Below are 24,279 nucleotides of genomic sequence, written 5' to 3' on the forward strand. Positions count from 1 at the left end.
TTAGGCGGGAAGCAGTCATTTCCTCATCAATTCCACAATGCAAATTCAGCAGGATAAGCATTTTCCCCATTAATTCCAACCTCTGCTCCATATGGCTAGTTCTTCTAAAGGTTGTTAATAGATGCATGTCATGGTACCTCAGTAGTTTGTCTTCTGTCATGCTTAATGATTCCATGGCCTGGAGTAAGGGGTCTGTTTCTTTGCAGCTTTATGTGGCAGGATCTTCAAGATAACAGTGCTGAGTGTGAAAGTCTTAATGCACTTAACTTGTTCTGAATCATTTTCATGTGTTTTTTTCAGGCTTGCTGAATGTCAACTTACTTAACTCTCAGAGGAATCTGTAAAATTGGCAGGATTTGTCAACTCTGGTGAGGTATCTTCCGTAGGCCACATCTCTACCCAGATAAATGATGGACCATACATTTTCTGGCTGTTTTTGCCTCCCAGGGATCTTCTTTGTTTGTAATTGTGCCAAACTTGATTAATCATTTCCTTGAAAGGCCTGGTGGTTAATGTATAGAGAAGAGGGTTCAAGGCACTATTTATTGGTAATATGAAAATCACAACCCAGGAAGTTATAGAACCTAAAGGGAAGGGAGAAAAACATGATTCACTTAATTGTGCCTGTGTATTTTTAACAAATGTGGTATATGTTGTGGCAGTGTGGGGAACCTTTGATTCTCCAGATGTTGCTGAACTACAGCTCCCATCCACCCCAGCAAGCAGGATCGATTGTCAGGGATGATGGGAGTTGTAGTTCAACATCTGGAGGGCCAAAGGTTTTCCCCACCTGTGCTATAGGAAGTTACTAGACTAGATATTACTCTGGATATATGCAACATTTCAAATCTTGCCAAACATTTGAATGTATTGATTGATATTCTAATATGCATTAGAGTAAATAGGCATCACTTCCTCCAACAGCAAAATTGGGTGGCTGACTACAAAGGGCTGGAGCCAAACAGAGCAACTGAGAAAGAAGAGGGAGGTGTTAGCATGATGTTAGGAAGCCCAAGAAGTACAATTTTAACACCTCACAAAAAACAAAGAGGGCAAAAAGGCCGTCCCTGTGAAATGAGCACCAAGTAAATTAAACGGAATTCTAAGCATCATTTAGAAAAGAAAAAATCACAAGGGGGAGCAGTAGAAGGATACAGTTGCATTATTGAGCTTACATCTTATAGTGTCTTTTGGAAGCAGGCATAGATGGTTGGAACTCTGAGCAGGAATGCTTAAAGGATGAGGATGGTTAATTTTTTTTTAAATGCAGGGCCCACACTATTTTAGATTTGCCCACTTGCCCTCTTCTATGGTCCAGGAGAAGTAAGTTACCCTTGAGTTCCCTATTACAGACTGAAAACAACAACAACAGAGAAATTGGGAAGGAAATTGGCAATACCTGGAATATCTACGTGAAGTAAGGAAAGCAATTTTAGTGTAAATATGGGTATCCAGCATAGGGCATCAGTAAATACGATGAAGAAAAAGCGTTTGGCAAGGGTCATCTCTTTCTTCACATGATTCTGGATTTCCATTGCAGTAATCGCTGTCTGATGGACGCTATAAAACATACTTCCATAGGAGAATACTATGATGATAAACGCTACCAAATTTACACCTGTTGCAAAATAGAAACAGTTTTAATTCTATTTAGGAGTCTCTTTGCCAGGTTAAAATTCAAAATCTGATGACTAGTATGTATGGAGTACGAATGTAAAAGGTTCAGAACTGAAATATACCGGTATCTGTAAGTTCACATTTGCTGACGTAACTGCTTTTTAGATTGCAGCATTAAAACGCCATTAACAATAATGTACGCAGACTAATTGACTCTTGTTTAGTCTTGCTAACTGCGTGAGTTCTATGGTTTAAGCAGTTTGTAGGTTACAGCTGTTCTTCACAGTAATAGATGTGATTTAACCTATAAATTTATTATTTCACAATGAATATTCAGTGCTGTAAAACGAGAATTAAAAAAACTATATAAAATTGTGTTTCATAGATGAAAGCAGACATTAAGATGAGCATCCATATTCAGAGTATGAGCAGATTAGAATAGGGTCTTCTGGCCAAATTATGTATAATCTGACATGAATTTAACACACAGGTTTTAAAAAATGCAAATTGCTTCAAATGGCCTGAGGGAGGCACTGATAATTACAGGATCAGGGCAGTCATGAACATAAAGGACTTGCTTTGGGGAGAAATGAACCTGGAGTTTACTTACCTAGGAAAATTATGACAGAATAAATCTGACCTCCAGTACTTTCAGACTGCTCAGAGTGGAGAGGGAAACAGACACCATTAGTGCCATAGTAGTTATGGAAAAAATCCTTATTGCTGAGTGGAATAAAAGCAACTACAAACCCTATTATCCAGATGAGAATTAATATGGAAATTGTCCTATATTTTCCTGGCCTCAAGAATCTAAATGGGTAAACTATGCAGATGTATTTTTCCAAAGTCAGGTAGGTTAGCAATAAAACGGATACTTCTGTAGATAGAACAGCCAGAGATCCCACCAGCTGACAGTGGATACTGTCCATCCACAACTGAGCATGCTTATTGTACTCCCCACGGTATTTCAGGTCAAAGGCTCCAATCATAAACAAGTATATTCCCATGAGGCAATCTGCACCTATGGAGAAAACATGCGAGCGTATGTTATTTATACTAGCCTCGTTTACACTCTCTTTAAATAACCTCTGGTGAAAATCTAGCAAAGAGCGAGGCATGCCTAGATACTTACAGCAGAGTGACATTATCGACAGAGCATGGAGTTTGTTCTCCGACTGAATGTAAGGCCGCGTGCAGATGACAAAGATGTTCCCGAAGCAAGTGACAGCAGACACAACCCAGACAAATACTCTCTGTATAATGCTGGCCAAGAGATTCTCAAAGGAGGAAATTCCGTCAGTATTTGGTTTGCAGCTGCGTACATGGGGAGCATAGCCACAATACTGAAATTTTTTGAAATATCTGGAGGGTAAAAAAAGCAGAGGGAATTTGCATATCAATCTTTGGTGTACAGGATTATATGCCTTATAATACAATGCATATATTCCTTGAACTAGTACAAACTATAATAAGGTAAAGAGAATCATAGAGTTGGAAGAGACCACATGGGTCATCTAGTCTAACCCCCTGCAATGCAGGAATCTTTTTGCCCAATATTGGGCTCAAACCCATGACCCTGAGATTAAGAAGAGAACTGGTTGGAAAAATGACCTGAATTTTATTTAGTTGATGCTTGATAAATACACATTGCATATTCATGTACAGTACAGGCATATTAGTTAACCTCTATATATAGGATTTTGTATTTTGTTGTAGAAATTGGCATTAGCTATGGCAACAATCCTGATGACAGTGTGTCCAAGCACTAAACAGTTATCATGTTTATGTACAGATATGCATAAGGCTTTGCACAAGAAATTGTGTAGCATGAAGTGTAAAAGGCCACAATTATGTAACCCCCCCCCCCTTATGCAAGCTTTCTAATGGAATCAAATAAATTGACTGGTCTATCTAGCACACAGAAGATCTCAAAGAATTGTCTTAGCAGGTCTCCCTGCTACCTTTCTATGGGAGATGATAGGTTAGATATATCCTTGCTATTTGTTAAGGTTTTTTTTGTAGATGATACTTACATATGGGAAAGCTCTTTAAGTGGGCTGAACATTCTTCTTTGGATATTTGTAATTTCAATGCCTTCTAGGCTTCTATAAACATTAAAAACAGAGTTTATGTCTTATTAATAGGGAACTTACTGAAAAATAAAATTGCTCCTTTAGCATAACCTATGTATCTTTAAAATGTATTTTGCTGGCAAGTTAATTAATGGTAGCACAAAGTTATACTGAATACAGTGCTTTCAGCTCAAAGTACACTAAAGTCTGTGATGTCAAAATTATGTCCCAAGTATTTTGACTTAATTGAAGAAACATAGTAGTCTAGCAGCTGCTTGAGAATCCTAAATATTCAAAAGAAGGCTGTTATCGTTTACTGGACTATTTAACAGTCAAATTTAATAATTAGAAATTTTCTAAATATAGCCAGATTCCTTTGTTTTCATATAGTTTGTGATTTGAAGGTTTCTAAAGACTAAAGTAACTACATTAATCAAGGCATATATCAATTATTTCTGCCATTTCCAATTAACCTTGGTACATCATATTTTATCCATAATTCAAAATTACCTAGTTCTAAAACAGAATAGCTAAATACTAGAATGCATTGTCTTAGCTGATGAAACGTTCAAAAGGAAGACACACACTTACAGTGAATTGAGTTTAATAAGATAATCGAACTGGTTTGCTTCTATTTTCTGGATTGGATTGTATGAAAGATTTCTGTCAAAAGAACAAGAGTAAGTCATAGCTTAAATGGCAATTTTATTGTTCTGTCATGTGTACTTGATGTTATCATGACTCAATTACCAAAAATGAATGTGCATATTAATATTGATTGTGCAGTTGAGTGTAAATTGTGACTAAACAGATTCAAGAAATAACAATTGCCAAAAACAACAAAACCCACAACTGGCCCAGAAAATTTAATTAAAGTAGCATTTCTATAAGAAAGTGTGTCTTTATTCACTCAGTATATTGAGTTGTAGATAAAAGAGTAGTTGTTTCCTTTAAAAAAGCAAACAAACTGAAGTAAATAATCTATGCTTTTTCTTCTGCTTCGGGATTTGAAATTAAATTGAAAAATCTTACTGAAGCTTCTCACTTAGAAGATCTCACTTTGTAAGTCCTGGAGTTATGGGACTGTATGTCCTAATATATATGTCTGCTTAGAAGTAAATACCATTGAGTTCAATGGGTCTTGCTTCTAGGTAAGCAGGTACGTACAACATTGCAGCCTAAAATTACAAACAATGGGCAATACTAATATAATCTCGGAAAGCGATCTTAATTCAGCATAACAGACATCAAAGCAAAAATATTGGGGACAGCCATCTCAAAAAGAAATCATCCATATAATATGCAGGTGCACCTTTTCATTCTAACATGATTTCAAACCAGAGAAAAACAATTAAAAACATTTAATGATTTACTTTCAAAGAACAATGGACTTATTACAGATCTTACAGCTGTGAGAGTTCTTTCAGATCCTTAAATAGGTGTTGAGGAAGCGATTCGATCTTGTTGTTAGCCAAGTCTCTGTGGGGGGAAATCCCCAGAATTTAGTAAACAGATTGCTTATTTTGCCATCAGTGCTTCAAAACTTAAGAAGCACCCTAATTCTGTCGTCTTTAATTCCCCCTTCTCCTTGTGCCACTGTCCCAGTCCTGACTGGCCCCCTCTAGTGCTCTAGTGACTCTAGTGCTTGAAGGACTAAACACACACAGTCACAATAATATAAACTATATGCTTGCTTACAAGATGTGATCACAAAAAAGTAGTTAATCTGCTCTCAGGGAAAATGTTTACTTACAGTTCAGCTAATCTCTGAAGAGCAGAGAAGCTATTTTCATTTACAGAGCTGATTTTGTTTCTTCTCAAAACGCTGAAATGATAAAAGCTATTTTAGTGGGTTTTAAGGTGAGACTTCTTCTAATCGTTTGTAGTCTCTGACCTAGGAATGGGGAACTAGATATTGATGGACTACAACTTACTGTTCAGATGTTGTTGGACTACAACTCCCATCATCCCATACCACTTGCCATGCTAACTGAGACAGATGGGAGTTCAGCCACATCTGGAGGGATACAGGTTCCCCATCCCTTCCCTGGCTCACTAAGTTCTTCAGATCAGGCTCTGCTCCATATGCCTTGAGCAATCAAGGTTGACTTAATGGTTACAAAGATTCTTCCATAGCTGTATGCAATTGCTTCTCCAGCAAGGCCAATGCAGGTAAGTTGTTAGGACCATTAAGGTCCTGGCTCAATAGTAATGTTTTAAACTCACAGGACTGTTAAACTCCTACAGGAGATGAAAGTGACGTTCCTGAAATTGTGGATATGGTTGCCTTCAAAGTCCCTGGGGGAAAAAAAGGAAATATCCTGTTAATTCTTAACAGCAAATATTCCTCAGATACTTCTATACGGACTGATAATATGGTAGGACTCTTTGCATGCATGTTGTCTTTTTCACTCTGTTTTCCAGAACTATTGTAGAAACCACATCGCAGTGCAAACAAACAAACTTCACTGGAATCAACAGAAAATGCAGTCCAATAAATAGTCACTGCAAAAGCCCAAACCTGCTTTTCCTGTGATAAGAAATAACTATTTTTTTCTTGTTTTCAACACATAATTGCTAAATCTTTATGAACAAGAAACGGGACACATTTGATTCAAACCAAATCTAATGATAAAGTAACATAGGAAAATGTGGACTCACAGCCAGTTTATCCTTGGCATATGTTGACAAAGATGTTTATCAGGCAACTGGGCAAGAGAATTGTTCATCAGAACTCTAGAGAAAGAAAAATAATATTATTAGGTTGATGGTAATGGAAAGATGGTTATCTGGGTTTCAGAAGTTATTTTAAAGTAACCTTCAAGAGTAGTAGGGTTTTCACGTGTGTTTGATTCCCTTGTAGAGATGTTTCAGAACCCAATGCTCCACTTAAAAATATGGGTAATATAGTATTGTCACTGTAAGAGGGTGGTGGTACCACTTCACTGTTGGACATACAGTTCTGACAAAGCTCCCTCTTCTCTCAATCTTTCTGAACAACCTAAAGAGGTAAGTGTAATTGGGGAAAACTGGGGTCTCTTTAATAAGAGAACAACTTCTGCTAAGAAAGTTAAAAGTGGAGTCCAAATTGGGGAGAAAGACCTGAAATGTTGTCTTGGTGCAACAAAGGTTTGTGCTGCAATGAACAATTTTATAAACAGCACTTCATTGTAGCAGCAAAACCATTTGCATTTGCTGATAATATCAAAACATGAATATTAAAATTTCATGGGGAAAACTGTTTTCTATAATGACCAATTTCTATTATAAGCAACCTCTCGTAATCTTTACTTATATTTGTTAATCAAGTTCATTTGAACAACTAATTTCAATGGTCCCCTAAAGTTTTGTTGGTTTATTTTCACTGTAATGATAATATTAAGAGCAAAAGAATGACTTCAGAGAGTGGAATATGCCTATTTCTGTTTCTGAAGTGAAAAACCACTGGGAAGATAGTAAAGTGTTGCTGATTAGAGTACATTAACTTATTCTCTCATGTGGAGTGGGGGTGGGAATGGGGATGAGGTTGGAGATACTATCCTGTTCAGCATAGCTCTTTGCTTTTGTATTTTTAAAAATTATATATGGTATTTTAAATAAATTTCTCAATACTTACAGAAGAATTAGTGAGTTCAGCCCATAAAAGGTTAGTGGTGAGACACATTTTATCGTATTGTTTTCAATTATGCTGTAAATCAGAAAATGGTGCATATTAGGTTAAAAATACTGCTAAGTCATAGCAACCTGTTTCCCCCAGATTTATAAGCTATATTCATTTATAACAGTAGATAAAAATGGATTGCTATCATGGCATCATACAACCACTTATAATATGCCAATCATTTTCTAGTCCATATTGTGAACTCAGGCTCATTTCCTTGAAACCACTGCAAATTAGGCTCTGGGGACCTCTGCAGCACAGAAAGCCAATTCATAGAGAGTTATTGGGATGAAATCAACACAATCATCTCAGTTTGTGGTTCAGATGGGCACACAAATGCCGTGACCACACTGAAGGTGACTATGATTTAAGAGGCAACCACTGTCAGCAGAAAAATCCTACTGAATTTGGTGGCTTTCACTTCTAGGTAAGTGTGTTCTTATCTCAAAATGATGACAGAAACTATCCCCCCCCCCCCGAGAGATTAAAAATAGGTTTGGGGGTGGGAGGGAAAGGAACTTAAATGAACAATTTTCTTGTCAGCTTCTGCAGTGCTTGATGAGCACTTTGACACTTCACAGAACATTATTTTGAAGCTGCTGTATGTCACAGATTCCATAAGACAATACTTCCTTTGAAAAGGTGCAGTAGAAAAAGTTGTCATGCAGTTAATTCTTCAGAATACTGACAGCTATGTCACTAATGCCCTCTGCTCAGCATTGTTTGCTTTTAAATCACGACTACTAGTAACAATGAAACTGTTCCGTTTTTTAAAGTATGGTAACAGTGTTAAGATGTCTAGTTACAGATTTCTGTCCAAGCTAAAATCAGGAATGGGAAAGCAAGCTGACCCTGCCAAAACACATCTTTCAAATGGACTGATTTAGATCTGTTTCTTAAAGGAATAAAAATGTGAGTGAACATTTCCCCCACTGATGATACTTCCAGAAAAGCAAATAGATAAATTGCAACAATCTTTTTTTGGATTTAACAGCAAATCTTAACGATTTTTCCTTTCCCCTCCATTTCATGAGGTGCAAAGTTCTCTCCAAAACAGTAGTTTTCCCTTAGGAAAAAAAGCAACCCAATTCCCCCCCCTCCCTGCAAAGCTGAGATTCTTCTCATTCTCTTGGCAAAGGGAAGAGGTTGTGATGTGCACTGTATATAATAGAACAATCTTATGCATGTCGATCTAGTCAGATATGTTCCATATTGTTATATAGGATTTAATCCTTAAAACGGCACCCCTTCTCACTTTATCATTTATTGGGATTCAATGGGCCTTATCCCCCAGTAAGTATGTTCAGGATTGTAGCCTTAATGAGATACAAAGGCGGTACATACAGCCATTCAAGTTTATGTAGATCTTCAAAGACATGGGGTTTCAAAAAGGTTATCTTGTTGTGACTCAGATATCTGAAACAAGACCAATAAAACATAATAGAAGGTCATTGAGCACTGTTTGGTTTTTCATCCATTCATTTTCCCCCTATCCTATTGAATTGCTCAGAGTGGTGTTTGAAACCCTAGGGCCTTTCAGAACGGCCACTTTGAGCATGATTTTTGTGTTTGGAAAAGCGCCATAACAGTTAAGTACGTAGTTGAGTGGGAATTCCAACTGGGTTTCCTACATCCCTGCCTAACATTGTAGAGCCTTGACCTACAGCTGGAAAAGAAGAATCAGGAGTACACAAGAGTGCACTCCCAATTCTTCCTTTGCTGGCATTGCTTGACTGCAAGCAATGGAAGTATCAGGATCACACATTAAGTGAGAAGCCAATTCTTCCTTTGATGTTGACTCATGTGACATCAGGTAACATCAGGTGTTTGACTGTCCTGCCTACCTGTCAAAATGGCCTTCAGGGGTGAGGTGGGGAGTTTAGGATCTGCCCTACCAGTCAGATTTAGGCATATATCACACTGAGTTTGTAAACTAATTTGTCTCCAGCAGTACATCTGGGTTTTCCATTGACAGCTTCTGGTTGTAGCTTAGTTGGGCAATTTTAGAGACTCTTATGGGGATGACAGATGACACTTTTTGTTTATGTATGTGACAACGAACCTACTGAAGTCATTATTAAAATTATTAATGTGGGAATATATTGAATATATTGTAGAACTGCAGGGGAAGTACTTACAACTTTGTCAGATTGTAGAGTCCTCTGAAAGCATGTCCTGACACAAAACTTATATTATTATTTTGAAGGTACCTGTGAAGATAATGACAATAGAAGATCATTTAAAAAATATTTACAGAGCCTGAATGATATAGGTGGCCACCAATAAAATGTTAATAATAATAATAATTTAGTCCAGCTTCTCAGGGACCTCAACATTTTAATATTTTTATGTTAAAATGTATCCCTTCTATAATTAAAATGTGGGAAGCTTGACTGTGGCTTTCAAGAAAGAACTGAGCAGATGACCAAAGCAAATCAAACAACTGTATTCTGCATTTCCACTATTTGCCTCCTTTAATGACAGTACTATATTTTCCTACAGAATTTACAGTCATAACTGTCCTTAAATGTGTGACCAGAAGAGGGTGCAAGATTCAAGAATGGTTGAACTATATGGCATTTGAAGAAATATTGTAAAAGGAAAGTAAAATCAACATGCTTGTTCTCTTTTTGTCCAAAAAACTAAATTTCAATCAGTACAAGATTATTTCATAAATGATCATATTTAAAAACAAATTCATCATGATTAAATGAAAATTTATTTAAAGGACAAAGAATATGCCCCCATATGTAGAATCTCATACTGTTTTGCTAAGTTTACTTTTGGTTCTTTGTCGTATTGCTCTGTTCTAAACTGTACTTCTTTATAATATGATGGACAAAAGATCGACTTTAGGATAAGTTTACTGCCAGTAAGAATCTGAGTGGTTATTCTTGACCATCCATTGGTTAGACTCAAATATTAATAAAACAATTGGTTAGGCTTGAATGAACAGCCTAAATGAACAACATAAATACGTTCATATTAGAGCTTGTAGTTCATATAGGAGCCTTTCTACTCCGGATCTTGAAAACATATACCTCTGAGTATACTCCACCAGTTTCAACAGTTTATATGTACATGACATAATTAGAAGCACAACCTTGTGTTTGCAATCCTATACAGGTAATCTCAGAGATTATGCTATGGGGCATGCGCCCAAGTAAATGTGGCTAGGATTGTAACTTCAGGCTGAGTTCATACAAACACTTGATACAACTATCACCTCTCAACTTGCCTCCCAATGTCAGTTAATTGTACAGCCAGCAGATCCATGACAGTAGCATGTCAGGCAGTCAAGTGATCAAACCATAGCCCCAACAAACACTTCCCATGATAAATGTAAGGTGTGAACTCATCTTTGGTCACTACATCACAAAACAATTATGTTGCAATAGGCTGGTAATTTGAAGTTAAAATGTTGCCTTACAGGTATTGAAGATCCTGATATTTTTTGAAAACATTAGCAATAAGCTTTCTCAGCTGATTCCCTTGTAGGGACCTGTAACACAACAACAAACAGACAAAAGATGAATGACTCACAGCATACATCAAACCAGTACACTGTACATGCACATTTTATTGATACCAGGTCATACAGTTGACAAACATTTCCACAAATGAAATTATTCCATGTAGGTTGATTTAATTGCTTGCTCAGTATTAGTGTAAGCCACCTTGTTAGTGGAAACACTAAAGGATGAGAGACAAGTGATCAGAATAAATCAATCAATATGTAAATAAATGTATATATGTGCATGAGCATTATTTGCTAATAGCCTGTTTTTTTCAACAACTGCAGTTTTAGATGAATTCATCAAGCTATTAGTGGCTACTAGCTGCAGTGTCTATGTACTATGTCCTATTTCAGGGGCAAAATGTCTCTGGATGGTTGCTGAGAATTGCAAGTGAGCAAAGCAGTGTTGCTTCCTATAAGCATATGACTGGCCACTAAGAGTACAGATCCTGGACTAGATCTTTGGCTTGACCCAGTAGGGATCATCTTATGTTCTTAATAACTTTCTTCAGTTAGTTCATAACATAAACATAGTTAATTGTGAAGATCTTCAGTTAACATTTTAGGGACATTCGCCACACAGAGCAGGTTCATGAAAAGAGACTTTCTTTAGTTTTTCTGCACTTAACAATATAAACCCTAGAGGTCCTCACAATACAGGAAATACTTTAGTCACAGAACTCAGCAAGGGATTTTCCTATGGTGTCTCTTAATTGTGCCGTATGAGACAATTACTCTTCCACGATTGGAACAGATCTTCAGCACACCTTTCACTAAGCAACCTAATGAGCATAAAAAATTAAACTCGGTTCTTTGCGAAAAGGACATATCAAGTCACAGATAAACAACTGCAGGCTGAAAACTTGCACACACACAAAATAAGCCTCAATTTAGAAAGCTCAGGTTGATTCTTAATGTAGTGGTGCTATGGCCCTTTAATTAGATAATTTGTCTGTCCTTCAGCACTGCTCAGTTTAAGCATCCTGAGCAGCGAAGATGGCCATTTTCAAACAAACTTTATTCACAAATTCATAAGCATCCTCAGCTTTAAAAATGGGTCCAGAAATTTCAACACTAATAATAAAGCTTTTATTCAGAACAGAGGCACATAATAAGAGCCTTACTTGATCAGACCCAAAACCTCAACTGGTCCAATATCCTCTTTCTCGCAGTTGCCAAGAAGGTGCCTATGGGGAGCCCTTCCACAGCACAATAGCACTTTTCCATGGTTCTTGCCCAGCATTAAGTATTCAAGTATCCTGGAGCTATAAAGGTAAAGGTAAAGGGACCCCTGACCATTAGGTCCAGTCGTGACCGACTCTGGGGTTGCGGCGCTCATCTCGCTTTACTGGCCGAGGGAGTCGGCGTACAGGTCATGTGGCCAGCATGACTAAGCCGCTTCTGGTGAACCAGAGCAGCACATGAAAACGCCGTTTACCTTCCCGCCGGAGCGGTACCCATTTATCTACTTGCACTTTGACGTGCTTTCAAACTGCTAGGTTGGCAGGAGCTGGGACAGAGCAACAGGAGCTCACCCTGTCACGGGGATTCGAACCACCGACCTTCTGATCAGCAAGTCCTAGGCTCTGTGGTTTAGGGCTATAGTAGCACTTATATCCTTACTTGCGAAGCTTTTAAAACCATCTAAGTTGGTAGCCATCAGCACATCATGTAGCATCAAATTCCAAGTTTAACAATGTGCTAAAAGAGGTATTTCCATTTGTTTTAGGTAGGATGAGGTTATCCCTGGAGCAATACTTCAGCAACTTTTATTTCTCCCCAGCTCTCTGAATTCCTTCATTATTGTAAGAGTCCTTACAAAATGTATTTTTTATGCATGTAACCAACTTTCCAGATGTTGTTGAACATCAACTCCCATAAGCTTACAGCCAGCATGGCTAATGATCAGAGACTGGTCTTGCAGTCATGTGCCAGTATTAAAAAAAATCATGTTTAAAATTAAAAAATAATTCCTGTGCTCACTAGAGGGCATTGATGTTTATTATTCCCTTTTTTGCCCTTTTCCAGAATGGTACAGTGTGTGCACTAAATAAGAATCTCATCTGAGGGTGACAGCAGCATCCTGGACTTTCTGTTCACATCCACTTTTAAGCTGGTTCTCAGAAACTGGCTTAGGAACATCTTTGCATGCTTTGCCAGTAACACCTTGTGGGTTACATACCAGTTGTAAGCTAATCCTGATAACTTTTACCAGCTGCTGAACAGAGATCCAAGGCTATACCCAGAATTTACCGCTTTTTTTTACTTACATCAAAGTTACATTAGAAGAGACCGAAGGAATGACGAGCAAACCAGCACCATCGCAGTCAAGCTCTAAACCACGGCACAAACATTCTATTGGTACAGAACCAACCACTGGATAAAGACAATGGCATAGATGAGGCAGATGTTGGCATGATGATGGGGAGAGAAAAGAGAGGTGGTAAAATCAACTCATTGATTAATATAGGGGTGAGGAATATATGGCCCTCCAGAGGATGTTGAACTCCGCAACTCCCAGCAGCCCCATCTAGAACACAGCCATCAAGGATGATGTGTTATAGGCAAACAATATCTGGAGGACCACTGTTCTCAAGCACTGGCTTAGGACAATTAATTCATACTTCATCCTTGCAGTCAATGGGCTACGAATGACATGGATTGCATGGAGGACAAGGTGAGGGCTGTTGACAAGATTCTGCTCCCCATTCACAAGTTAGGAAGGGATGCGGCTCAGTGGGAGATCACATGTTTTGCATATTAAAAGGTCCAGGTCCAATTCTTGGCATTTCCTGACAGGAAGTTGTCTCAAATATTGAAGAGTTACTGTCACTCAGTGTAGACAATACTGAACTAGATGGACTAATTGTCTGACTTAGTATATTGCAACTTTCTATTTTCACAGTTCTTTAAACTATTTTCACGGTTCTTTAAACTTTTGAAAAGGGTTACAGTTAGGTGCAAATGTAGACACACAGCCAGAAAAGTGGAAGGGTAAAGGAAGAGGCAAGCCAGTGCCTGAAAGCAATAATTTGTTGCGTAAATATTGCTAAATGTGCATTGACCTATTGTGGGAATGTTCAGGGATGCAGGAGAGGATATATTGACTGATTATATCCTTATCCAACTTTGTTAACAAGTTTCCAATATCAGCAGAGTAAAACATTCCCCTTTATTTTAAGTTTGCAATGGTAGCGTTTGCTCAGGTTCGCTAGAACCTCTATAATAATCACTCTGGTAATTTCCCCTTTATTCCCTCTTAAAATACAAGACACGACACAGTCCTTTACAAAAGTATAAAAAGAGTTTACTCACATTCTATTCACATCAGATCCCAGAAGGCAGACAGCTTAATAACGTAATATACATTTGGATTCTATCTTATAAGAAGATAGTCCCTTTCTCCTCTCTTGGCTGGGACCCAAGAGGGCATCTTTAGCTTAGCAGATGTTGCTCTTCGAAGGAAGAGAAGAGAGAGAGAGAAGGCTGCCCCTGCCCTGTGCTTTTGTCGTTACCTGCACAGGTGAGGCCACACCCACCACTAGTCACATGTGGAGGAAGTCTGTCCCAGCTCAGAGGGAAACAGGAAGCTTACTTGCTGGCTGGACAAACATCCCTCCCCATGTCTAAACATGTACACTCTAGGAATGTTGTAATTGACTGCTCTTGTGTTTCACATCCCACACCTATAAATAAGTTGCCTCAATGAATGAAGCAGAATAAGACACCTGAAGACCTTTTCACCCCAAAGAAGACCTTTCATTAAAACATGTCGGGCAGTTTTCACTGAAAACATTGCTGCAGTAAGCATAAAACTGGAGGCATGCTTCTTTCTTCACTCTGCAAGGCCTGTGGAAATCAGCAGTGTAGTGCTCAGACACACGGGATAGGGGAATGGAAGGTCAGAAAGCTTTTCTTCTACCTGTCAGAAGTGTTTTCAAATAACCATTTGTGTCATGCTGTAAACTTCAAAATTTACTGGCCTGGTCCACATGTAATACTTAGACTGTGGTTTGTTTCGCTTATTGTAGTTCATATGTTTGATTTGGTCTGTGGCCAACAATCTAGAATTTGAAACCATGGTTTGAAATTATTTATGAACTGTGGCTTGCATTAACCATGATTTATTATTATGTCATGATCCTGGCTTAATTCAGGATTGTTGAGGACACACATTCCAACTTTCACTTGATCAATGTGATTTAAAGCAATTTTAAGTTATATTGTTTTAAAGCTTTGTGTCCCAGTGTCTTTCTAAAACAGAACTGAAATGTCCACATGCCCACAGAAACTTGGTTCCACAGTCACCAGATCTGTGGTATACTTTCCCTTCAAATTCTACAAGTAAACAATTTATTTCTCTTCCTACTTACAGCATTCATCTTTTTCCAAGTCCAAGGAATATTGAAAAGCCTTTTTATCATAAATTGCATCCAGCTGCTGAGACCATCCACTGTTATCACCTAATAGAAGTTACACAGTAGAAATATCATCATCATTTACTATTTCTAAACATGTCTCAGAGAATTCCAATTGAAATTGCTTGTGGAATCCAGTAAATGTGATTGGTATTTACTGCTGCTTTTTTTTAGTTCACAAATGATATGCCATTGATGATGCTCCCCTCCATTTTCCCCATTTGCACTGTGCCTACTTTCCAGCTACTACTAGAGGGCAGGAAGTCCCTTTAGGTTGTTGTCACTGTCAAAAACAACCTCACTTGTAAAAAAGATATAATTATTCGTCTATGGATTTGCTACTTATTAGACACAAATCTTTCTGCTCAGTTAAAAGTCTGGACACACTGCCCTAGGGAAAACCATTTGTATTTCTCTCCTTCTTGTTCTAACCATGTTCCTCTGCTATGACACAATTATTCAAAGGGGAGAGTGTGCACTCTGCCAGAAAGAGCTTGTTCTCTGCCAAGAAGCAATTTTGAAGAATTACAATAAAAGATGGGATAGAAGCCATGTCTCTAATCACCACAACCGGGGCCATTTTGGACCACTATTTTTTCCTCCAAGGCTGCTTACACACTATTTATTTAAAGCAACCCCCACTCTAAAAAAAATCCTGGTTGTTTCCCCACTATGATCATGGTGTTGCACTGATTCAGGCATTAGTAGTAGTGAAGTCAATTTAGTTTACAAAGTAATTTGGCATGTTTACTTGGAAGTCCTGCAATGTTCAACAAGGCCCATGATGTTTAGGATTCCAGCCTTAATGTGATTTTCATTAGCAAATGATATCTATCCACTTTTTAATCATCATTTGAGCACACAGAACAGTGTGCTTTACATATATACTAACATACATCCATAGGTAGTTCCTACTTTAGAAAAAAAAGGACTATTGTTCCAATTCCTTGGCATACGTCCTATTACATTGACATTAGTGAATTTCCATCTTTTCTGTATCATAATCCCATTATATAGCTCCATGCTCAAAAGCTTGCATCATGGCTGCCCATACATAACTGGGCCAGGTTCAAGGTTCGTGTACAAGGCCCTTAACAACTTGGGAGCAGGGTTCCTCAAGGGCCTCCTGATCCCTTATAGCTCTGCCTCATCACTGAGGTCTTCAGTGGAGTCAGTGTTTGTGGTCCCCCATGCCTCAGATGCATCGCTTGTATCCACCATAGATCAGTGTTGTGTGATCAGTATTATGGGTCCAATTTTATGAAATTCCTTCTAGTTGAGGTCTGATAGGCCTCCTCTCTGTTGAACTTCCAGCACATACTGAAGGCATCATCATCATCATCATCATCCTCATCCTCATCACCATCATTCAACAGCCATTTAACTGAATTCTGAATTTATAGTTTTAACTTATTTTCATTTTCGTTGTGTTGTATTCTTTGTACACCACTTAGTGGAAAAGGTGGGGGGAAATATTGTCTAGATAGATAGATAGATAGATAGATAGATAGATAGATAGATAGGAAAGGTTCAATATATACAAAATCAGTTCTTCTTAGAACATGAGGTGATTTTAGAGTCCTGCTAACCAAGCAGCTTATACCAGACCGATGCTAAGAGAATGCTTAAAAAAATACTTAGTTATTTAAAAAAACCAACCCAACCCAATACCAAGTTTTTTTTGTCAGAGTAGTTACTGAGAAAACAAGAATTGTGATGTAGTACCAAAGGCTTTGTTAACTCACACTGAGAGCCACTGTGGAAAAACTATCAACTTACCACAGTTCTCTTCATCTGCGTGATTCCCACAGTCATCTATCCCATTGCAGTGAAGGGGCTGAGGCAAACATTTTGTGATATTCCCACAAGGGAAATAGCCAAGAGGACATGCAATTCCAAATCCAAAATCCTGAGTTCCTGAAGCAGCATGAAGAGCTATTAAAAAATAAACACCAGAAAGAGGCTAGGCTTTACTGAAAGGTTTTCAATATTTAGGTTACATTGTTGAACTGTTCGAATGCACTGAATTAAGAGTATTACAGCTTGGGTTACTTACAATTTTGCATCAGTTCTTTTAATTTCCCATGCAATATTTGTAGTGATCCTCAGCCTGCACTCTTGCAAACATTTATATAAAGGTAAGTTTAACTTAATCATTGGAACCTTCTTCTAAGAGTAAATGTGCTAAAGATCATGCTATTTGTTGCAAATGTGAGTGCACAACTGAATTTATAGAGTTTGGAATGTTATTATGGATAATTTGTGTTAGTTTTTGTATAATATATATACACACAAACAAAACGTGCACGCCTGTTTTTGCAATAGCTCTTCAGAACACTCTAGAACAAATGCAGACTTTCCATTCCCCTGTGATTACACCCAAAGTGGTTTCAGTAATGCATGAAACTCTGATTCCCATGGGGTCACAACTGAACACATTGTTCCTTCATGAACTTCCTCAGTTTCCAGTTGAGAAACCAAACTGATTTTACTAGCTTAGAACAGATCTGCATTCTTGGTGCAGGCTCCGGAGCTGATTTCCTAGTCCCTACAACGTCAAATGCTGGTCAAAGGAAGGAAAAGCAGGTTCTTCAAGCTAAGGAGCAAAAAGTTCTGCGCACATCCCACATAACTGCCAGCAGCTTCTGTTGCTGTTCTCCCTGATCACATGAACGACACACAGAACAGATGCAGTCATGGCACGCGTTCTTCATATCGCTTCTGAAAACAGCCTTGATATGCACATATTGGGTCTCATTGTGCAAGGCAGTTGCAGCATTACATGAGCAATCCTTTAGTTTTTCACATTTATGGTGCATGCACAGCAAAGTAGTCTTTTGTTTCTTCTTTTTAGGCACTCTTACTTTGGGACTCCTTGACTATCGACATGAGGCCAGTGCTTTCACAGTACTATTTTTGGCGCTTTCTAAAAATGTTTACTTAATTATAAATATTGACTTAATAAACATTTAAGTACACATAATAAAAAACAGCAACAAATGCTCTTAAAATATACTGCTTGCTTTTTCACAATTTAATCTTGCATTTATCCAAGCATGGGCACCTGAACCTTGCTTCTGTGGCTCTTAAATCCCTCTTGATTACCACCACCCCTCTTGAAATACCATGTCTAATCTTAGGCTGAACATAGTTTTGTCAGTTTAAGAACCATTGATGAAAGATCCAACTGATTTGCAACTCATGTAACTTGAATTCTTTGCCTGGTGTAGGCTTAGCTTTGGAGAACGGCAGGGTTCATGTTTTTGTCAGCTGTGTGGGCAGAGAGAAATTCAGCAGGTTGAGCATTTCCGGGGGCAGTACTGAAATACAATGATGAGAAGACCTTCACTTGTTGACATACTGCCTGTTGGACATCTTATTACTCATGTGTGGCCTCTGATTTACTCTTAGGCCCTCCACCCCATGTGCAAAAGAGGATACAAATATAGATACGACACAAAGCATATACAACTTTGTGTCTTCTTTTGTGAGGGGGGCAGAGGTCTCCATCCCTGCACAATATGTTGGTTTCAGAAAATCTTGTTAGCAATCCTGTCTCCTCTTCTACCACATGGAGAGAGTTCACAGCCAGTGCTGAGTGAACAAAAAGTGTTCATTCAGCTAGCTATGTTCAAACTATACACTTTTAGAGGAATACTCTTATAACAGCTTGTGTCCTTCCTATATTCGGGTGGTCATTTGTGTTTATTCACATATTTAGTATTCACTGTTTTTGTTTCATTCCAGAGATATAGTTCTGGGTGAAAGCACAGAAATGAGACTTTGACTCCTGAAATAAAGATCTGGAACATAACTCTTGCGTTTTCACAATCAGTTGGGAATGGCTTTGCTCCTTCCCTTTTGTCACACTTTTAAACAAAATGTTGCTCATAAACAGAACGGAAAAACATTAGCATAGCATCTTTTATACCATGTTTTGTTGCATCACAAGGCATTCCAAGCAGGGCACCATACTCTCCACAGCTTCCCACTGTTTGCCAAGTGAGGATTCCCAGGTAAGATCCTGCCTCTATTGTGTGGGCAGGTAATCCCTCCCCTACCTGGCCTGGTCTCCTTGGCAATGCTTCCCTCAGGTGGGATTGGACAACTGACTGAGGTAGGCGGAGACCTCCAGGTATCCCACCTGAGGGAAGGCAAAGCCAAGCCTATGCTGTTGGAGCCGCTCCAGATCTAGGGGCTGCAAGCGTCCACGCAAAGGGCGCCCCCCGTTTTAGGCGGGGAGCAGTCATTCCAGGCAGGGCACCATACTCTCCACAGCTTCCCACTGTTTGCACTGCACTTCCTGGTGAGGCCTAGTAAACTAAGCAGTAACTGACACCTGATTTTTTAAGAGAAATTTCTCCACCTCCTCTACAGAAGCAGCAGAAAACTGGCTCCTGTTTTGTAGAGAATTTTGAGAAACAGGGGAGAGAATTCATCCCAGCCTTATTAAAAATGCCTTTCCTGAGGAAATAGAGCCTTTGCCGTGTATTTCCGTACGCAAAAGTGACGTTTTCTTCTTCCTCTTCTAATGTCACTTTAGTTACAGACTTTTTGTTCAGCCACCAGCTTTATATGTGACATTGATCATGCTGGCACTTCATTTATAATAACAACCATGTTTCTGGAGCTTTAGGACCTAAAGCAAGATTTTCTAAAGTTAAAAATATGCTAGGTGAGTCATCTAAGACAATACTGAAAATTGCCGAAGGATAAGACAGAACATGGAAATCAAACCGTCACAGAAAAGAGTGCAAGCAGGTTTTGGACCTCATACCCCAAGATCACTTCTCCAAAAAGGTTAAAAATATATGAACCCTCAATCTGTGATCATCTGATGTTCATTGGGCTGTCTTGAGATAACTTAGAATATCCTCTTATACAGCGGCGTAGCGTGGGTTATCAGCACCCGGGGCAAGGCAAGTAATTTGCGCCCCCCAACCTGGGGCAAGGCAAATAATTTGCGCCCCCTAACCCGGGGCAAGGCAAGTACAGTAATTTACTCTCCCAAGCAGCAGCAGCAGCGAGGCTTCTCTTTCCCCCCGCGCTCTCCCGGAGCTGCCTCTTTTCTTTCCTTTTTTCCCTTTCTCCAAGGCTTTTCGCTTTCTCTCCTTAATTGATTCCCCCTCCACCCCGTGGCATTTCCTGGCTGCTTCCCCGCCTTCCCCCCTCTCTCCTCCTCGCTCTGCTTGCCTTGCCCTGCCCTGCCCTGCCTGAGGGCGCCCTGAGGAGACTCCGCTCTCCTTTTTGACCAGGCGAGGTGGAAAAAAGGGGGGAAAGTCTCTTCCCACCCCCTCGCCAGACTCCCTGCTCAGCTCGGCTCACTACCCAGGCGGCCAGTGGAAAGAGAGCCGCAATTACCATAAAGTTCCTCTCCCTCCGCTTCGCCAAGCTGTCAAAGCCCGGCAGCAGCGGCAACGGCAGCAGCAGGCGCAGCCAGACCCCCGCCAGCCCGCCCGCCCGCCCGCCCGGCTTCCTCTCCTTTCCAGCGGCAATGGCAGCAGCAGGCGCAGCCAGACCCCCGCCAGCCAGCCAGCCTGCCCGCCCGCCCGCCCGCCCGGCTTCCTCTCCTTTTTTTGCCAGCGGCAGAAGGCTTTGCTCTCCCCCTTCTGCGACCTCCTCGCCAAGCCGAGCAAGCGCGGGCTCCCTAACCAGTGGATTTTAGTAGGGGCAGAGAGCTGCTAGTGCGAGTGCGCCCCCGCCCAAGTTGCGCCCGGTGCGGCCGGCACCCCTGGCACCCCCCACGCTACGCCACTGCTCTTATAAAAAGATGTTCAGTGTTAGCTGCAAACTTTTGCATGTGAATCGCTTTGATACTGAAGTCACAATGCTGTAGTGGCTGGACTAGGACCTTGGGAGACCAGGGTTCGAATCCCCACACAGCCATGAAATCCACAGGGTGACCTTGGACCAGTCACTGCCTCTTAGTGTAGCCTACCTCACAGGGTTGTGGGGGGGGGATGGCAAGAGGAAGAAGTATGATAGAAATGTAACTAACTAGCTAGCTAACTAGCTAACTAATGAAAGGTGTATACATGGAAAGACCGAGAGGAAAATTGAAACAGCAGTGCAATTAAAAAGAATTGCAGTTTGGAAACATTGAGCAGAGACTTTGGAATGCCATTCCTAGGGAGATTAGACTGGCTCCCTCCTTGTTGATCTTCAGCTGGCAGGTGACAACCTTTTTAGTCCAACAGGCCTTTAAGAACTGAAAGGAAAGGGCTACTGCTGTGATGCTTTGTTGTTGTTATCTGTATTTTTAACATATTTTATTTTGGTTTAAATCTATTAGTGTTGACTTCCTCTTTAATGACTGTCTTTTCTATGTTTTTAACTTTCTCTCTTTTATCTGTAAGCAGCCTTGAGTCCCAGTATGGGGAGAAGGCAGGATATAAATAAATATAATTAAATGATAATAATAATAGTCTGACATGAATCAGGAATAACTTATTTTGAAGGGAAGGATAAAACTTTTATCCCCCCCCCCCGGCTTTATTGCATAATATTAGAGGGCATTCTCTAATATCTTAGTCATTGTGGATATGTATGAAGAGAAGCAAGAGACTCAAATTCCACAGCAAATAGCTGCCTAACTGCTTTCTTTTCGAATAAACAACCTAAGTCCCTGATCTTCTTACAGTTTGATATTAGTTCCCTTTCTTCCCATATTGCTGTTTTCACTCTCATAACCTTTTCTGTGCAACAGAGCATGCAACTCAAGGACAACAGTGTGCTCATTAATACATGCTGCTCAGACTATTGAAGCTGGTGTGTTGGCAGCATGATTAGGATTATGGATGAATGCCTTAGATTGGACCAATGCTCCATTGTGCATTTTCACCTACCCAAAAAGGTGCACTGCTGTTATCCATAACACCATTGCTTAAGCAACACTCTGGTGTGCAAAATGCTTTGCCAACTTTATCTCCTCCATCTACAGTTACTTGGCCTAAGGTATATGGCCAAAGCAGGCACAGTGCATGCCATCACTACCCTATCCATTCCATTTTTTGCTGTCTGAGGCAAAGGACAACATTGCACTTCATATTACATGTATAGAAGCTGCCGGGACTGGCTGAATAATCTTAATTCAACACTGGCACTAAGACCGCATCTTCCACCATGCCCGAGGACAGCAGGCTAGTTTAAGGGGTGCCTGACAGGCTGTATGATACACCCAGCTCAGCAGAACTAGAGAGCTTGGCCAAAGATCCTGTAGCCCACAGCATTTGACACCTGAGGCAACTGAAGGGAGAGGAAGGCTGCAGCCTCACTGCCACAGGGGAGCCTAATATTGTTTAGATGTCTGTGGAGAAGCCTTGGATTGGCTCCAGAGGTTCCCTCCTTCTCCAGAGGAAGCCTTTCTATAATGGAAGAAGCACCTTGTGCCTTTGGATCCAACCCATGTCTCTAAGCAGGTAAATGGACAGCACAGGGCACTTGAATATTTTCAAAGGACCTACAGGCATATGATTAAAGAGACAACTCAGCTGATTAAAATGTTCTTTCTAAATTGCTTTTGCATTATTGTTGTTTTGCTGTTGTTTAGTCATTTAGTTGTGTCTGACTCTTCATGACCCCATGGACCAGAGCACACCGGGCACTCCTGTCTTCCACTGCCTCCTGCAGTTTGGGCAAACTCATGCTGGTAGCTTCAAGAACACTATCCAACCATCTCATCCTCTGTCGTCCCCTTCTCCTTGTCCTCCATCTTTCCCAACATCAGGGTCTTTTCCAGGGAGTCTTCTCTTGTCATGAGGTGGCCAAAGTATTGGCGCCTCAGCTTCAGGATCTGTCCTTCCAGTGAGCACTTTGCATTATACAGGACCTTAATTCTGTTTAGGAAAGGTATTCTCCCTCCCCATAGATATATATTTCAACTATATCATCTATCATCTATCTATCTATCTATCTATCTATCTATCTATCTATCTATCTATCATCTATCTATCTAAAGTTTAAGAAAAGTGAAATAAAATATATTGGTCAAAACCAAGCCGGAATATTATAGAATTTTATATATACCATCTCAGCCGTAGGCATTCACAGTCACATTTACCAGCTATTTGCTATGTCAAATATAAGCCAGAGTTAATCATGCAGCACAACCATCCCACAACTAGACATTCTTTAGAGGACCTGCAAGGCACCCTCCCTGCTAACATATCTTAAGTCAACGAAGCCACACAGAAGTGATTGATGATCAAAACTTTGCCAGTTTTCTCCATTTGCTATTACTTCTCATGGCAGGAATAAAAATCCTGTGGTAAGCTTCAACCAAGTGGACATGCATACTACTTTGAAACAGAATGGTAGAACAACTGAAAACTTCTAAAAAATCAAAGAGTCAAATACAAAATCAGCCACAGCTACCATGGCATAATTCTTAGCAGCAGCACCATATTTTGAATGCAACTCCACAGCCAGTCTGAAGCTGTATTTAAGATCAGTGCTGGGATTCTAGAATTCAGAGCTGAGCATGCACTTACAGATCATTAAAAAGACAGTGTGTATTGGCATGCTGGTGTGCTAACAGCTGCTGAACAAACCTAACGTTTGCATTTCTAATACATCTGAAATGTCGGTCTCTCAAAATTCCAGATATCCATCAGAGAATTGTGGCAATCTTTGTGCAGGGTTTCTTTTCTTTTCTTTTCTTTCTTTCTTTTAAAAAAGAAAATCATAATGACCAAATAACAAAACGTCAGTTGCTGGAGTTTCCCACCTATCAGTGTTAACATAGAAAATAGTAAGCGTACTCACCATTCACTTCAATAGCTAAGAATAAGAAGAAGCAACTAAATGGCATCTCTGTCTTGCTTCAGAGAAATAAAGAGCAAGTGCTGTCCCACAGATTTCATCCAAAACCTCAGCAGTCTCTATTTCTGGTTAGAAGAAGCTTCCTTTCCATTCCATTCCTTGCTTTCTGTCTCTAATTCTCCTTTGCAACCTCTCTCTCTCTCTCTCTCTCTGAGCAGAGCCATCCAACTCAGA

At 39.8% G+C, this 24,279-nt stretch overlaps 1 protein-coding gene across 1 annotated transcript; it reads right to left on the reverse strand.

Annotated features, from left to right (window-relative positions):
- Positions 1–23: 23 nt before the first annotated feature.
- RXFP1 (relaxin family peptide receptor 1) lies at positions 24–24,279 on the reverse strand. The gene is made up of 18 exons (XM_081875318.1): positions 24,049–24,279; positions 17,065–17,220; positions 15,241–15,330; positions 13,138–13,243; positions 10,781–10,852; positions 9,489–9,560; positions 8,695–8,766; positions 7,306–7,377; positions 6,351–6,425; positions 5,916–5,987; positions 5,443–5,514; positions 5,097–5,168; positions 4,281–4,352; positions 3,651–3,722; positions 2,750–2,979; positions 2,228–2,638; positions 1,400–1,618; positions 24–584 (listed from the first exon to the last, which is right to left on the reverse strand). The coding sequence occupies exons 1-18, from the start codon at positions 24,092–24,094 to the stop codon at positions 322–324; spliced, it is 2,244 nt and encodes a 747-aa protein (XP_081731444.1). The 5' UTR covers positions 24,095–24,279; the 3' UTR covers positions 24–321.

This window comes from Podarcis erhardii, assembly GCF_964252035.2.
Source record: "Podarcis erhardii genome assembly, chromosome: 9".
Classification (NCBI taxonomy): Eukaryota; Metazoa; Chordata; class Lepidosauria; order Squamata; family Lacertidae; genus Podarcis; species Podarcis erhardii.